The sequence below is a fragment of the Lampetra planeri genome, chromosome 54 (assembly GCF_965212315.1).
Source record: "Lampetra planeri chromosome 54, kcLamPlan1.2.h2, whole genome shotgun sequence".
Classification (NCBI taxonomy): Eukaryota; Metazoa; Chordata; class Hyperoartia; order Petromyzontiformes; family Petromyzontidae; genus Lampetra; species Lampetra planeri.
This window is the reverse complement of record NC_136160.1, coordinates 5,192,778-5,211,352: the sequence shown is the minus strand read 5'-3', so window position 1 is coordinate 5,211,352 and position 18,575 is coordinate 5,192,778. Positions and strand designations below refer to the sequence as shown.

Here is an 18,575-nt window from a genome sequence, read left to right as displayed (position 1 = left end):
CATCTTCTTGTTTTTTTCGGTTAAAGTCACGTAGAAGGGAAATAATAAAATAATGAAAGAAAAAAAAATACAAATCTCACGACGTTTCGGCCACAACGCAAGCAGCCGTCCTCAGGTGAAGAACAGGTCTGTCGGAAAGACAGCGTCTGAATGTCTTTCCGACAGACCTGTTCTTGACCTGAGGATAGCTGCTTGCGTTGTGGCCGAAACGTCGTGAGAATTGTATTTTATAATGTTTTATTTTTATTATTTTATTATTTCCCTTATACGTGATTTTACCGAAAGAACCAAGAAGATAAGAAAAAACACTCGCCAATGACATTTAGCCAAACACGTGGAAGTTCCTGAGGCTTTTCCTGTTGCAAATGAAGAGAAATTAGCATCCACTTCAGAGAAGGGCTCACCTCAGCAGCGACTGCTCTCGGTTCCGGTGATTGACATCTTTTTTCTCCAGGGATGATGTCATCCTCCGGCAATGCCACCTCTTCGTCATCGAGGGACGCTGCCTTCAACAACATTTGGGGCTCCTCTGCGACCGCGTCGATGGTGTCTTCTGCCTGAGCAACAGTCAACTCTTCGGCGACTGAGACGTTTGCACCGAGCGAGCGATTCCCCCCGTTGACATCATCGTCTGGTGGTGCTTGTGTCTCATCGGCGCCTTCCATCGCCCCATCCGGGTCACCTTTCTCCAGCTCTTCATGCGTGACATCAAGAACCGCGTCAGCTGTGCCTTCTGCTTCTCCACTCAACTCATCTGCCTCGTGCTGAAGGGCAGCATCCTGGGATGATGATGATGATGATGAAGGAGGAGGAGGAGCAGGAGGTGCAATGAGCATGACAGGACGAAGATCAGGATCAGGATGAAGTTCGGGGTCGGCCGAGATAACATCAGCGATTGCGACATTGGCTCCATCTTGGGTGAGGGTGTCGCAGCTGATCACCGTCGTCTGAATTGTGGTCATGTTGAGCTTAATCTCGGCAACCTTTTCCCGGATTTTGGTAACCATGTCCCGAAAGTTGATATCGCCTATAGTGTATGCTGCGGCCTCCATTGGAAACGGGGTCATTTCGATCGACTGGACACTCCTCTCATCTTCCTCCTCCTGCTCCTGCCCCTCCTGTTCCTCCTGCTCCTCCTCGAATTCCACCACCGAGGGAGCCTCAAATTCTGGCTCCGGATCCAGGACGGATCCCGGGACGGTCATCGTCGTGAACAAGGAGTCTACGCTATCCTGCATCCTGTTAATCTTCGATTCGAGATTGGCGAATCTCTCTCGCAGAGAGTCCACAAGTGCCTTGCGTTCGTCTAATGCAGCCAGCTCGGCGGGTTGTAGAAGGGCCTCAAAGACATCTCGCTGATGCTGCTGCTGCTGCTGATGCTGAGGTTTTTGCTTCTCTTGCACAGCAACGGGTTCGGAGATGGTAGCCGGGTCTTCAACATCGGATTTGACCAGAGGTTGCGCTGGAGTTGTGTCGGGACTGACGGTTGTATCAGCTGTGCTGTCCAGCTGCTGCTCTTCTTGTTGTTGCTGCTGTTGTTGTTGCTGCTGCTGCTGTTGTTGTTGTTGCTGTTGTTGTTCATCGTTGCTCAGCTCCTGTTGGCCGTTGGACACATGCGCAAGCAGGACGCAGTGAACGGAATGAGGGGACAAGGCGGCAGCATTGATCACCCAACAACCAACATCACCACCACCATCACCCCAACTTTAACCAGCCTTCACGTCTATCAATACCTTCATTTCCACCAGCATCAACCATCACAACCTCCAACACTACTCTCTGCACCACCATTACCATCACAACCTCCAACACTACTCTCTGCACCACCATCACCGCCATCACAACCTCCAACACTACTCTCTGCACCACCATCACCGCCATCACAACCTCCAACACTACTCTCTGCACCACCATCACCGCCATCACAACCTCCAACACTACTCTCTGCACCACCATCACCGCCATCACAACCTCCAACACTACTCTCTGCACCACCATCACCACCATCACAACCTCCAACACTACTCTCTGCACCACCATCACCGCCATCACAACCTCCAACACTACTCTCTCCACCAGCATCACCGCCATCACAACCTCCAACACTACTCTCTGAACCATCACCGCCATCACAACCCCCAACACTACTCTCTGCACCACCATCACCGCCATCACAACCTCCAACACTACTCTCTGCACCACCATCACCGCCATCACAACCTCCAACACTACTCTCTCCACCAGCATCACCGCCATTACAACCTCCAACACTACTCTCTGCACCACCATCACCGCCATCACAACCTCCAACACTACTCTCTGCACCAGCATCACCGCCATCACAAACTCCAACACTACTCTCTGCACCACCATCACCGCCATCACAAACTCCAACACTACTCTCTGCACCACCATCACCGCCATCACAACCTCCAATACTACTCTCTGCACCACCATCACCGCCATCACAACCTCCAACACTACTCTCTGCACCAGCATCACCGCCATCACAACCTCCAATACTACTCTCTGCACCAGCATCACCACCATCACAACCTCCAACACTACTCTCTGCACCACCATCACCACCATCACAACCTCCAACACTACTCTCTGCACCACCATCACCACCATCACAACCTCCAACACTACTCTCTGCACCACCATCACCACCATCACAACCTCCAACACTACTCTCTGCACCACCATCACCGCCATCATAACCTCCAACACTACTCTCTGCACCACCATCACCGCCATCACAACCTCCAACACTACTCTCTGCACCACCATCACCACCATCACAACCTCCAATACTACTCTCTGCACCACCATCACCGCCATCACAACCTCCAACACTACTCTCTGAACCATCACCACCATCACAACCTCCAACACTACTCTCTGCACCACCATCACCGCCATCACAACCTCCAACACTACTCTCTGCACCACCATCACCGCCATCACAACCTCCAACACTACTCTCTGCACCACCATCACCGCCATCACAACTTCCAACACTACTCTCTGCACCACCATCACCGCCATCACAACTTCCAACACTACTCTCTGCACCACCATCACCGCCATCACAACCTCCAACACTACTCTCTGCACCACCATCACCGCCATCACAACTTCCAACACTACTCTCTGCACCACCATCACCGCCATCACAACCTCCAACACTACTCTCTGCACCACCATCACCGCCATCACAACCTCCAACACTACTCTCTGCACCAGCATCACCGCCATCACAACCTCCAACACTACTCTCTGCACCACCATCACCGCCATCACAACCTCCAACACTACTCTCTGCACCACCATCACCGCCATCACAACCTCCAACACTACTCTCTGCACCACCATCACCACCATCACAACCTCCAATACTACTCTCCACTACCCAGACGCGGGCCATCAGAGCCAACAAGGCCTTCTCTGCTGGCCTAGAGATTGTCAGAATTAGAAAATTGTATTTTTTTAATTTAATATATATTTCCATTAATGCGATATGTATTCTACAAAGTTCGTTCCCATCAGTCTATTACCGTCATTTCATTGCTACTCCCTCCTTCAGTTGAGCTGCTTTCAGTGCAGCTCATATAAATTAGAGCTTTTCTCCAATCAGATGATCCACCTGTGCTGCTGTCTCCGCCTCTCCGTGTGAAAAATCTACCCTGAGGCCTTCAGAATGTCGAGTGAATCCCCTCTTCTGTTGAAGCAAATGGGGACGATGTTGTTGATTGTTATATTCTTTAACAAATCAGATGTCGAGTTTGCCATGTTGGGCCTATTCTTTGACACGCTGGAGCCTTCTCGCTGGCCTAGCCGCCTACGTTAGCCTTGTTTGTGTGGCGTGATCGAAGGGCCAGTTAACTAACTGAAGAAAAACTAGCTAGCATGTAACGTAGCATCATCTAAGATTTATTTTAACTTTCTTTCGTGACATTTAGATTTTTAAATGTAGTGCTTTAGATAAAAAAAAAAAATTATGTGAGGAAGCCTGTTGAATCCTGATTGTGTTGTTTGTGTTTTACGGCATTTTTGCTTGCTTGGTGGTCTTATGAGTAAATGTGACTGGTTGTGAGTTTGTTCTTGTTTCTTTGGTAATGACATTGATTTGGGCTATGCGATGTCTATTTGTGATGCAGCATCCTGTCATACTGCTTAATAGTGGTACATCCTTGATGGTTTCAGTCACCATGTATTCACGTCTCTGCAATTAGCGTATTGTAACTCTCATAGGTGTTGAGCCTCGTGTTAAACCACTTCATTCCACTCGATAAAGGTTACTGTCACTGTGAATATTTGGTGGTTACGTCGAATGACAATAGCCTGTAGCCCTAGTGTCATGGTGAGGTTATTCGAAGGCATTTTAATTGTGGGAAGATATCACTGAAGGCCGAGGTGTAAAATACACGGCCCGTCACTGCCACCACCATCACAACTTCCAACAATTCTCTCCACCACCATCACAACCTCCAGCACTACTATCTCGAGCATCACCAACATCACAACCTCAAACACTTCTCTCCACCACCATCACCGCCATCACAATCTCCAACACTACTCTCCACCACCATCACCGCCATCACAATCTTCAACACTACTCTCAACCACCATCACAACTTCCAACACTACTCTCCACTACTCTCCACCACCATCACAACGTCCAACACTACTCTCTCGAGCATCACCAACATCACAACCTCAAACACTACTCTCCACCACCATCACAGCCTCAAACACTACTCTCCACCACCATCACCACCTCAAACACTACTCTCCACCACCATCACCGCCATCACAACCTCCAACACTACTCTCTGCACCAGCATCACCGCCATCACAAACTCCAACACTACTCTCTGCACCACCATCACCGCCATCACAAACTCCAACACTACTCTCTGCACCACCATCACCGCCATCACAACCTCCAATACTACTCTCTGCACCACCATCACCGCCATCACAACCTCCAACACTACTCTCTGCACCAGCATCACCGCCATCACAACCTCCAATACTACTCTCTGCACCAGCATCACCACCATCACAACCTCCAACACTACTCTCTGCACCACCATCACCACCATCACAACCTCCAACACTACTCTCTGCACCACCATCACCACCATCACAACCTCCAACACTACTCTCTGCACCACCATCACCACCATCACAACCTCCAACACTACTCTCTGCACCACCATCACCGCCATCATAACCTCCAACACTACTCTCTGCACCACCATCACCGCCATCACAACCTCCAACACTACTCTCTGCACCACCATCACCACCATCACAACCTCCAATACTACTCTCTGCACCACCATCACCGCCATCACAACCTCCAACACTACTCTCTGAACCATCACCACCATCACAACCTCCAACACTACTCTCTGCACCACCATCACCGCCATCACAACCTCCAACACTACTCTCTGCACCACCATCACCGCCATCACAACCTCCAACACTACTCTCTGCACCACCATCACCGCCATCACAACTTCCAACACTACTCTCTGCACCACCATCACCGCCATCACAACTTCCAACACTACTCTCTGCACCACCATCACCGCCATCACAACCTCCAACACTACTCTCTGCACCACCATCACCGCCATCACAACTTCCAACACTACTCTCTGCACCACCATCACCGCCATCACAACCTCCAACACTACTCTCTGCACCACCATCACCGCCATCACAACCTCCAACACTACTCTCTGCACCAGCATCACCGCCATCACAACCTCCAACACTACTCTCTGCACCACCATCACCGCCATCACAACCTCCAACACTACTCTCTGCACCACCATCACCGCCATCACAACCTCCAACACTACTCTCTGCACCACCATCACCACCATCACAACCTCCAATACTACTCTCCACTACCCAGACGCGGGCCATCAGAGCCAACAAGGCCTTCTCTGCTGGCCTAGAGATTGTCAGAATTAGAAAATTGTATTTTTTTAATTTAATATATATTTCCATTAATGCGATATGTATTCTACAAAGTTCGTTCCCATCAGTCTATTACCGTCATTTCATTGCTACTCCCTCCTTCAGTTGAGCTGCTTTCAGTGCAGCTCATATAAATTAGAGCTTTTCTCCAATCAGATGATCCACCTGTGCTGCTGTCTCCGCCTCTCCGTGTGAAAAATCTACCCTGAGGCCTTCAGAATGTCGAGTGAATCCCCTCTTCTGTTGAAGCAAATGGGGACGATGTTGTTGATTGTTATATTCTTTAACAAATCAGATGTCGAGTTTGCCATGTTGGGCCTATTCTTTGACACGCTGGAGCCTTCTCGCTGGCCTAGCCGCCTACGTTAGCCTTGTTTGTGTGGCGTGATCGAAGGGCCAGTTAACTAACTGAAGAAAAACTAGCTAGCATGTAACGTAGCATCATCTAAGATTTATTTTAACTTTCTTTCGTGACATTTAGATTTTTAAATGTAGTGCTTTAGATAAAAAAAAAAAATTATGTGAGGAAGCCTGTTGAATCCTGATTGTGTTGTTTGTGTTTTACGGCATTTTTGCTTGCTTGGTGGTCTTATGAGTAAATGTGACTGGTTGTGAGTTTGTTCTTGTTTCTTTGGTAATGACATTGATTTGGGCTATGCGATGTCTATTTGTGATGCAGCATCCTGTCATACTGCTTAATAGTGGTACATCCTTGATGGTTTCAGTCACCATGTATTCACGTCTCTGCAATTAGCGTATTGTAACTCTCATAGGTGTTGAGCCTCGTGTTAAACCACTTCATTCCACTCGATAAAGGTTACTGTCACTGTGAATATTTGGTGGTTACGTCGAATGACAATAGCCTGTAGCCCTAGTGTCATGGTGAGGTTATTCGAAGGCATTTTAATTGTGGGAAGATATCACTGAAGGCCGAGGTGTAAAATACACGGCCCGTCACTGCCACCACCATCACAACTTCCAACAATTCTCTCCACCACCATCACAACCTCCAGCACTACTATCTCGAGCATCACCAACATCACAACCTCAAACACTTCTCTCCACCACCATCACCGCCATCACAATCTCCAACACTACTCTCCACCACCATCACCGCCATCACAATCTTCAACACTACTCTCAACCACCATCACAACTTCCAACACTACTCTCCACTACTCTCCACCACCATCACAACGTCCAACACTACTCTCTCGAGCATCACCAACATCACAACCTCAAACACTACTCTCCACCACCATCACAGCCTCAAACACTACTCTCCACCACCATCACCACCTCAAACACTACTCTCCACCACCATCACCACCATCACAAGCTCCAATACTACTCTCTTCACCACCATCACCACAGAAACTAACCCACCATTATCTCCACTATAAATACTAATACCACCTCCACACTACATCACAACAATCACCACCTCCACGTCCACCACTGCCACCTCCATCATCACCACCACCACCACGACCATCACCACCACAACCATTGCCACCATTATAAACAAGACAAAAATCCCCCGTATAGCCTTGTCAGATTTTTGGAGAAATTGCTGTTAGCCGGCACCTCTGAAGGCCAGCACCACACCAGGCCGCCATTGTCTCCATCGTGTCGAGGCTTACACACTGCACCAGGTACTCATTCGACCCTGAGTCGACCTCGGAGAGGCCTAGGACCGGTGCAAACAATCGTCACTGGTTTCGATTGAAAGCTTTCGTGACTGCAGGGATTCATCTTCCTGGTTCTTTCGGTAAAGTCACGTAGAAGGGAAATAATAAAATAATAAAAATAAAACATAATTCTCACGACGTTTCGGCCACAACGCAAGCAGCCGTCCTCAGGTGAAGACCAGGTCTGTCGGGGAGACAGCGTCTGAAGAATCGTCACTGGTGTTGGTGGCCGTGAGAGGGAATGGAACTCGCGTCGCCGGGTTCGACGCGCTAACCACTGCGCCACTGCTCCCCAAAACCATAAACACCCCCCCCACCACCAACACCACCATGAACACCACTCTACTCCTACCGGCCTCAACTGACGCAGCTACAATCCACAGCCCGTGGCGATCCTGCTGCTGCTGGACCCGTGCAAAGCGATGCGGTCGGAGGAGTCTCGTGGCCGGGACTCACCGGGTGGCAGACGCTCGGAGTCCGATCCTTGAATTCTGAGCCAGTTTTTGAAACAGCCTTACAAACATAATTGATCATTGTTTTTTTACCCTTTTATCTGGCAACAAAACTGACAATTTTTTTTTTACAAGGAGTCATGTTTGCATAGACCACAACACCTGCAGTCGTAATGCAAATGTATGCACTGTCCTTGAAGTTGATTGGTCCACACCCGAGACATCTTTCCTTAGAGCCTAGTCTCACATGGTGTTGGACCATGACTTACAACAATTTGTGCTTTTCCTCGAGCATTCGTGATGGATTGAACTTGACAGGAGCGTGCGATGGCAAACGTTCAAACTTACGACGACCACCGCTATCAGCACCGAAGATAAAGATCCCCCCCCACTGCTGTATAGCCTTAAAATACTTTTAGTCACGTAAAAGAAAATAAATTAAAATGAAAACAACTACATTTAGTAAAATAAATTAAAATGAAAACAACTAAATTTAGTTGTTTTAATTTAAATTTATTTTACATTTTACCTACGTGACTTGACCGAAAAAAACAAAAAAGTATGGATCCCTGCAGTCACGAAAACTTAAAAACTAGAAGCCTTAAAATACTTTTGGGGCAAGTGCTGTAACCAAGTAGCACCTATGAAAGCCGGCACGGCACACGAGGGGGGTGGGTGCCCAATACCACGCCTGGCCGCCTTTGTCTCCCCAGTGCTGATGTTTACACACCGCGCCAGGTAGGTATTCGTTTGAGGCTGAGTCGACCTAGGGGAGGCCCAGGACCGGTTCAGAAAATCGTCACCGATGTTGGCTGTGAGTGGGAATCGAACCCGGCGATCCGGGTTCGCAGGGCAGCGTAACGCTAACCGTGACACAACCGTTCTCTACATCAGCACCGCCACCACTACCACCAGCACCAACAACACCAAATACCACCACTAGCACCATCACTACCACAAACATCACCACCAAGAACATTGACAATACCCTCCACATACCATCACTGTCACCGCCACCACTACCACCAGCACCAACAACACCACATACCACCACTAGCACCATCACTACCACAAACATCACCACCACGAACATTGACAGTACCCTCCACATACCATCACTGTCACTGCCACCACCAGTACGGCTGACCACCCTCCATCACAATCACCACCACAATCACCACCACCACCAACAACACTTCACGTCATTCACGTCTGCACACACACAGTCTGAAATGTAGAAATGTTTTTTCATGTTTTGATGAAATGTATGCGCGCATAGGCCCTTATCCACAGTGTCTTCAGATATATTTGTCAGCGATCGGGCCTTGACCGGTCACCTCTCATGACGTTCTCTAAGGTCTAGAAAGCTGGGCGACCAATGTCTAACTAATGATGCTCTGGAAGGTCTATAAAGATGACATTTTGCACAGATATAGTGCACTTCATGCTTACGCGTAGAAAACAAATCTATTGACAAAAAATATTTCAGCCTCTTAAATTTGGGTAAACAATGTGCACGGTACTGTGGTAGGAAAGAGAACTGAAGCCAAAAATGACATCAGATTCTAACATTTTTTTATCCAATGGCCAAAGCTTTAGAATGTTTTTAAACATTTAGTTTTTTTCACCGAGGACTACGTAAGATTGCATCGGGGAAATTCTAAGGCGACCCAATCATTGTGACGTTAACAGTGTGACGTCTGCACGTCACAGAAGGTAGACCCAACTATTGGCTACCGGGAGATACGCCAACATTCATAGACCAACACACATTGCATCGTCATCGTCATGATCATGATCGGTCACTGACGGTCACGCACTTTCATATGCGCTTCTGAGGCCGTCTGGAACGCTCTTCCTTCCGATGTTAGGAAGCCACTGGAGCTATTCACTCATTCCTTGAGGGCTGCTTTTTGTGTTAAGTTTGTTGTGCTTCCCCCACACCTCCGATTAGCGCGGTTGGCTACGTACGGTGTGAAAGAAGTTCAACGTACACGCATGCGCACGTACACCCGACACGGTCGATTTGCGACGTGGCCAATGCATTGCTGCTGCAGCAGCCACCACCAGTAATGGGGCGGAGCGATCCGCACACGTAGAGCGGATAGATACGACGTGTCGCCAGTGGGTTACCAACCAGCGCGACGATGTTATATTACATTGGTTGTGTCGGGTGGAGGAGGGTTTTACAACGGGCATCTTAACTTACGCGACCTGATCCCAAAAAAATAACTAGTCGATTTGGAAATCAGCATAATGCACATCGCGTAGCCGTCTAATGAATACACGTGCCTTGCGTGGATGTGTCAACACAACACACGCACGCGCGCGCGCACACTTATAAACATTTAGTGCAGCGTACGTGTCAACACGTTAGTTACATATGAACCGCACGTTAGTGCGACATTGTGGGTTAGGATGGAGCGGGCGTGTCGCCGCGTGCGTGTGAAAGCACGTGGCCGGGTGAGGAGGCAAGCCATGAGTCGCACTCGTTTAGACTCCAGCCAAGTTCCAGGTGTTTTTTTTTATTTGAGCTCGCAACTTTCTTTTGCCGACGGTCATGCAACGAGCAGGCAGACAACACAAAGCGTGGCGTGTTACACGTGCGTGACGATGGGAGGCGGTCAGACAACAACAGCAGCAACGACAAACAAAACTTGCATTTATATTGCGCGCCCGTAACGTAACAATTGTCTCGGGAGCGTGGCTTATTTATTTTTTTAAGCCTAGGGGACCCCTTCCGCCAGCGTTTCGCTCGGAATCCTCGCGGCGGCCTTCTGAGTCGGCGGCGCGTTCGCGTGTTGGTGGCGTTGCAAGGCTCCTCTCCCGCCGGTGGCTTCCGAACTCCCGGACGATGCCCTCGAGAAAGTTAGCGTGTGGCAAGAAAAGTAAAGGGCTCGGCAGAGGAAATTGCTTCCTTGGATTCTCCCGAGTGGGCGCTTGCACTGCAACAGGATAACATGAATCCGCGACAGAATTAATGATAAATCATGTCCGTGCTTTAGGCCAATATATGGAGTAATTGAGCGTGGCTTTGCTCATATTAGGAATCATGGAACGGGAATCGACCGATTTTTTTTACGATACCATGCTTGATCCATGCTTGATCCATGCTCGAACACAAGCTTGGATATTTTGAATAGAATTTGTTTTTTGTATCGTTATAAAGTGATTCCTGGCACATGCTTTATGGATCTAATGAGACGGTAAAGTCACGTGGGTAAAAAATAATAAAATAAAATAATCGGAGGCAACACAAGTCTCCGTCTTCAGGTGGGACCGTCACAGCAAAATTTACTGTATCACTTGATACGTCGGTGATTGAATTGATTTATTTTGATTTATCAATCTTTTATATTATTATTTTTTACCTACGTGACTTTACCGAAAAAACCTAAGAGTATGAATCCTTGCAGTCACGAAAGCTTCAAATCTATAATCTAATGAGACGATTTGTGGATCGAAAAAGGCCACATTAGCCCACCCCTTGACGCTCAATGGCTTCGTTCCACAGTAACACAATGTATCATTAATTATATCGTGGATTCATTTCATCCTGTTACAGCGATTTGGTGGATTTGGTAGCCTCGCCTCTTCCCCGGCTTTCGCCACGCACCGCCACCCAATGAGCACCTGCTCAGGACGCTGCGACGGCGCTTTCCGATGGGATGGATGGATTGGATGGACAACGGAATGGAGTTTGTCGGACACAGAGTCGGCAAAGCTGGCGGGCAACGGTGACGGTAAAAGCGCACGCGTTACACACGGCAAGTGCGGAAGGACACAAAACGCACAGATCTCCTTGTCTGTTAAACGCTAGCGAGCGATCGAACCGCACACCGAACGACTAAGCAATGTGCGAAATATGATCACAATTTCGGTACGCTCTGGAGTTTCGGCTTGAATTGGTAGAATGGATTGGGAATGGTGAATTCAGTGTGGTTGGGCACGTATACAATTATACAAATATACCGTTTTTCCACTGGCACATCCGAGCCGAGCCAGCACGGATTCCTTAACAGTGTGGGTGGTTTCCACTGGCTATAATGCCGAGCCGGAACCAAACTGCGGTACGCTGGCCTCACAAGAAGGCCATCCGAATCTGGTTCGGGGCCAAGCAGGGCCAGGGTAGGGGCTACTAACGTGTTCATTGCATGTGATGTCATTCAGTATGCCGTGTGATGTCATTCAGTATGCCGTGTGATGTCATTCAGTATGCCGCGAGGACACGAATGATGCACGCCGATTTTGGTAAGAAGATAACAACGATGACAAATAATCCGTCCCTACAGCCTTGCGGACATCTTGACTCCATTGCATGGAAACGGTGGCTTGTTATTTTCGAGCAACATTTAATAAATAAGCGCGATAATTCTCTCTTTATTGGCTAAGCCCCAGAACCAGCAAAAGGCCCACGTGATTTCAAACCCTGATTTGCACTTGATATCGCAAAGTCACGCGACGTCGCCAAAGCGCAAGATATGCCAAGGCACATGATTTGCTAAGTCACATGATATGCAAAGTCACGTGATATGCCAAGTCACATGATATGCCGAGTCACAAGATCACACCGAGTCATAACAAGCAGCTATATTTACGTCGATCCATTTGTCACACCGTACTTCTACGCTCCCGCGGCTACCCTCCCAACCTTCGCTGCCCGCGCCCCCCCACCCCCCTACACTGACCAGCGTGGTGAAGTATGGTCAAACAACGCCCGCGACCGACATGGCATGGGGGAGGCCCTAATGTCCGGCAGCAAACTGACATTGGCGGTGACGATACTCTGGCGAGAGGTTCGATCTGCAGAGTCGTCGTGCGGGAAACCCAGCCCCCCCCCTGCCCCCCCCCTGCCCCCCCCCCCTAATCGTGCGCTGTGCCACACTCTCAGGGTCGTCGAGAAGTCGCCGTGGCCTAGAGCCACCGATGGCACCGCCCACCGCCGTCGCCGCTCCTCGTGGTCGCTGCCACGAGGTGCGGCCGCTGCGCGGTAGAAGCAGCGACCTCCACGGCCTGACCCCGGCAGTCGCCCGGCGCGTGGTCTTAGACTCACTCGGAGAGCTAGAGACTCACTTAGAGAGCCACAGACTCACACAGAGAGCCACAGACTCACACAGAGAGCCACAGACTCACTCAGAGAGCCACAGACTCACTCAGAGAGCCACAGACTCACTCAGAGAGCCACAGACTCACTCAGAGAGCCACAGATTCACTCAGAGAGCCACGGACTCACTCAGAGAGCCATATACTCACTCAAAGAGCCATAGACTCACTCAGAGAGCCACAGACTCACTCAGAGAGCCACAAACTCACTCAGAGAGCCACAAACTCACTCAGAGAGCCACAGACTCGCACAGAGAGCCACAGATTCACTCAGAGAGCCACATACTCACTCAGAGAGCCACAGACTCACTCAGAGAGGCACAGACTCGCACAGAGAGCCACAGACACTCACAGACTCAGAGAACCACAGCCTCATTCAGACTCACTCAGAGAGCCATATACTCACTCAGAGAGCCACAGACTCACTCAGAAAGCCACATACTCACTCAGAGAGCCACAGACTCACTCGGAGAGCCACATACTTACTCAGACTCACTCAGAGAGCCACAGACTCACACAGACTTACTCAGCCACAAACTCACTCAGCAAGCCACAGACTGACACAGAGACCCATAGATCTGCCCTGACAGTCTCCCGACGTCCACTCTGAGGTTTCCGCTTCTCCGTGGCCACAGGACTCATGGTGACCACTCCCAATGCCGGTCTCGGTAGCCGGCCTTCACCTAAGTTTATATATTTTTAAAAGACTAAACGATTGATGCTCATATGTGATTCCCCAAAAATTTTAAGCCCTATGATGATATCATAAAAAATCAGCTGTAAGTCGGAAAGCGACCAAACCCCTGCGTTGTGCGTTGTGTGTGAACACACAGCATGTACGGACTGTGTGTGTGTGAACACACACAGTATGTACGGACTGTGTGTGTGTGCACACACAGTATGTACGGACTGTGTGTGTGTGCACACACAGTATGTACGGACTGTGTGTGTGTGTGCACACAGCATGTATGGACTGTGTGTGTGTGCACACAGCATGTATGGACTGTGTGTGTGTAGTAGGGAGCGGGAGTGCAGCGGTTAGCGTGCTGCGCTACGAACCCGGCGACCCGGGTTCGATTCCCGCTCAAGGCCACCAACAGCAATGACGGTTATGTGAACCGGTTCTGGGCTTCCCATAGATCGACTCAGCCTCAAATGAGTACCTGGTGTGGTGTCTAAACATCGCCACTGGGGAGACAAAGGTGGTCGGACGTGGTTCTGGCCACCCACGCTCTGATGTACCATACTGGCCTTAATAGGTGCTCGCTAACAGCCCTTGCTGCAACAGTCTGTTACAGGCTATACGGGGCGTCTTTGTGTGTGTATCAGTAGTAGGGATGTTGAGATTTCATAACCCTTGTGATCGCATGAATTGTTGCGATTCAATCCAATCTTACTGATTCAATGTCGTGGATGTCAGCGGCCTCTAGTGGCTGGGGTGTGGTGGGGGGGGGTCTGGGTCACGTGAAACCCCGTTGCATCGGACGCGCAAGAATCGTCGGACGCTGCGGAGGAATCGGCCGTGATCTCAAGCGTTGATCGATGTCACCCGATCAATCGATTTGCTGTTACTCGCCGGAGCGTAGGGCGTGTAAGAGCACGTCCCCCCCCCCCACCACCATGCCCCAAGCAGCACCCTCCTGTCTCAAGAACTGGAAAGGAGTTCTTGAGACTCGACAGAGGCTCCAATACAAAATAACCACCACCACCAGTTACACCCTGGGACTTTGCAGTGTCTCGTGTTTTATCTCAGCCGGAAGAATGAAGCATTCATCTCGCCTGGTTTCATCCTAACCCCCCCCTCCGCCCCCCCCCCCCCTGCTTACAGGGGGGGTTATAGGGGTATAGGAAAACGACGAGATAGGAATTGCTACTATCGCCCATTGGCTACGCCACGAGGAAGGGGGAGTAGAGAGGCACGGGAAAAGGACACGGGGGCGGCAGAGGGAAGGGAGAATTGGGAAATATGAGAGTGAGAGGATGGGAAATGAACGGAGAAACGGGAGCACAAGGCGAGAAGGGACGAGGAGAGAGGAGAAGAAGAGGCCTTGAGGAGCGGTGTGTCTGTTTTCACAGTAGGCGGGGAGAAGGGAGGGGCTCGGAGTGGGGGTGGCCACTCTGAAAGTCACGTGATTTTTTTGTTTTGTTACAAGATTGCGCTGATCTAGAGATATCGATGGATAAGGCCGAGGGCTCTCTAGTGGTAGTGCCTTACGCCAATGATGTTGACTCCAAGCCAGCCGAGCAGCGTTCCGGAAACTATCATACGTCAGGAAAGTCAGGCAGGGAGGCTGTACCATCGAGACTAAAAAGATTCCCTTTCATCGACCGCGTTTATCGATCGGTGATTGTCGTCTGCTCACGGTCGCCTCTGACGAAAGTCAATGGGTATTTCTATCGTCACTAATTTCGAAAGGAAAAATTACCACCACCTTGACCCTCACCCGCCCCGCTCCCACCCCGCTCCCACCCCTCACCCGCCCCGGTGTGAGAACGCAGATTTAAATGTGCGACTGGATCTGAGTGCTGAACTCCTGGTCGCGCAGTACCGCGTCCAGCAGGTCTCCGTGAAGGTCTTCTCCTCCCACTCGGAATGGTGAGCTCTCCACATCGGCCCCTGCCACCACCCCCGCCATCTTGTTCTGCATCAGCTGCTGTAGTGGCTCTTCCTCCTCCTCCTCCTTCTCCATCACCACGTACGCCACCTCCACCACCTCCTCCTCCTCCTCCTTCTCCTCCTCAGCATCAACGTTGCCGACAGCATCACCATCATCATCATCATCGTCGTCGTCGTCGTCGTCGTAACGGGTCGAGCCCTCAACCGGAACCTCCTCAACCTCCCGCGTCTTCTCCACCTCCTTCACCTCTTCATTGACCCCCTCCAGCTCGTCGCTGGTCGGCGTCGCGCCGTCCTTGACGTTGATCGCCGGCTCCAGGAGCTGGGCCCTGATCAACGTCACCGGGGTCTGCGCCATCGCGGGCGGCGCGTTGCTCAGAGCCGTGGCGGTCGTGCCACCGCCGGTGCGGATGGGGGGCACCACCTGAGCATCTTCCTCATCATCCTCCTCTGTGGGGTGAGCGTGGTAAATTTTCTCCAAGTGTCGTTCCTTCTCATCATCAACCTCTTCCTCCTCCTCCTCCACCACCACCTCTTCCTCCTTAAATTCCTCTTCTTCGACGACCACCTCCTCCTCCTCCTTCTCCTCATCACCTCCCCGATCCTCCTCCCCCTCCTTACGCACGGCCGACCTCTCCGCGGCGATTTTATTGGCGGCCTCAACGGCGCCCGCCGGGATCAACGCCGCCACGGCCGCCTCCGCCTGCTGGCTGCACGCGTCCTTCATGACCTTCGCGACCTTCGTGACCTCCCCGACCTCCGCACCTTGACCCCGGGCGGGGGGGCCGTCCTTGTCGCCGCTCAGCACGGCCTGGGCGAGCTCCTGGGTGCCGGCGACGACCGCGTCCGAGCCGTCGGCCTCGGGCCGGACTTCCCCGTCTCCGTCGGCGCTGCCCTGGCCCTTGCCCTGGGCGAGCGAGGGCTCGGAGCGTCGGCCCTCGTCGCCGACCGTGCCGGCTCCCTCCTCCGGCGCGTCCGCGCCCTCCTTCTTGACCACCGCCGCCGTCGCCTGCCTGTTGCCCATCGCTGCGCGAGGGTGCGGGGGGGGGGGGTCAGATTGCGGGGGGGAGCGGTCCGGAGAGTGAGCTGTGAGCGCACGCGTGAACGCACGCGTGCGCACACACACGTGGAGGCATGCATGGACATCCGCGTGAACACACTCACCAGCACACCCACCAACGCACCCACCAACACACCCACCAACACACCCACCAACGCACCCACCAACGCGCCCACCAACGCACCCACCAACACACCCACCAACACACCCACCAACACACCCACCAAAAAGCGCACGGACCTTTATACTCCCACCCTCACACACACACAGACAAAGATCCCCCATGTAACCTTTAACAGACTGTAGGGGCAAGTGCTGTTAGCGAGCACCTATGAAGGTCAGCACGTTACACGAGGGGGTGGGTGGCCATCACCACGCCTGGCTGCCTTTGTCTCCCCAGTGGCGATGTTTACACACCGCACCAGATACTCATTTGAGGCTGAGTTAACCTAGGGTAGGCTCAGGACCGGATCAGATAATCGTCACTGGTGTTGGCCGTGAGCGGGAATTGAACTTGAGTGGCCGAGTTCGCAGTGCAGAGTGCTAACTGCTGCGTCACCCGCACACGGACACACCCACACACACACTCACACACACACTCACACACCCACACACATGCACACACACACGCACACACACCCGAACACAACGCACACAAGCACACACACACACACTCACACACACACGCACGCACACACGCACGCACACGCACACACACACAAACACACCCACACACACACACACCGCACACACGCACACAAAGATATAGATCCCCCATATAGCCTTAACAGACTGTAGGGGCAAGTGCTGTTAGCGAGCACCTATGAAGGCCGGAACGGCACACGAGGGGGTGGGTGGCCAGCACCACGCCCGACCGCATTTTTCTCCCTAGTGGCGATGTTTACACATCACACCAGGTACTCATTTGAGGCTGAGTCGACCTAGGGGAGGCCCGGGACCGGTTCAGATAATCGTCACTGGTGTTGGTCGTGAATCGAACCTGTGTCGCCGGGTTCATAGCGCAGCGTAGCGCTAACCACTACACTACCGCTCCCTACTACACACACACAGTCCGTACATGCTGTGTGTGCACACACACACAGTCCGTACATGCTGCGTGTTCACACACACACAGTCCATACATGCTGTGTGTTCGCACACACACACACCTGCACACACACACACCCACACACACACCCACACACACATCCACACACAACCGCACACACACACAGACACACCCTCGCACACCCGCACACACACGCATGCACACACCCACACACACCCGCACACACCCACACACACACCCACACACCCGCGCACACACCCACACACAACCGCACACACACACCCACACACACCCGCACACACACAGACACACCCTCGCACACACACCCACACACACCCGCACACACACCCACACACACCCAAATACACACACCCACACACACCCGCACACACACACGCGGCAATAACCCACTGACTTGCAGCAATTTCCTTCCGTTGAGCAGTGACCACAAAAATGACTGCTTCGAAAATGTCCTCCACTCTCGTCCAACATCGCAGTGCCTGGTGATGATGGTGATGATGAAGGTGGTAATGATGATGATGAAGGCGGTGATGATGATGGTGATGATGATGGTGTGCAT

General features: G+C 51.4%; 2 protein-coding genes across 2 annotated transcripts in view; both read right to left on the bottom strand.

Moving 5' to 3' along the window:
- Positions 1-13,891, bottom strand: part of LOC144735123 (uncharacterized) — a 23,772-nt gene extending 9,881 nt beyond the window's left edge. Inside the window, exons 1-3 of the mRNA XM_078617539.1 lie at positions 13,838-13,891; positions 13,080-13,159; positions 405-1,704 (exon numbers count right to left, since the gene is read on the bottom strand). Coding sequence (XP_078473665.1) covers positions 405-1,704; positions 13,080-13,159; positions 13,838-13,891 — 1,434 coding nt within the window. The remainder of the gene's footprint in view (positions 1-404; positions 1,705-13,079; positions 13,160-13,837) is intronic.
- LOC144735266 (uncharacterized) overlaps positions 13,015-18,575 on the bottom strand; it is a 26,716-nt gene continuing 21,155 nt past the window's right edge. Inside the window, exon 2 of the mRNA XM_078617772.1 lies at positions 13,015-16,892. Within this exon, the coding sequence (XP_078473898.1) occupies positions 15,751-16,890 (1,140 nt within the window). The 5' untranslated portion in view covers positions 16,891-16,892 and the 3' untranslated portion in view covers positions 13,015-15,750. The remainder of the gene's footprint in view (positions 16,893-18,575) is intronic.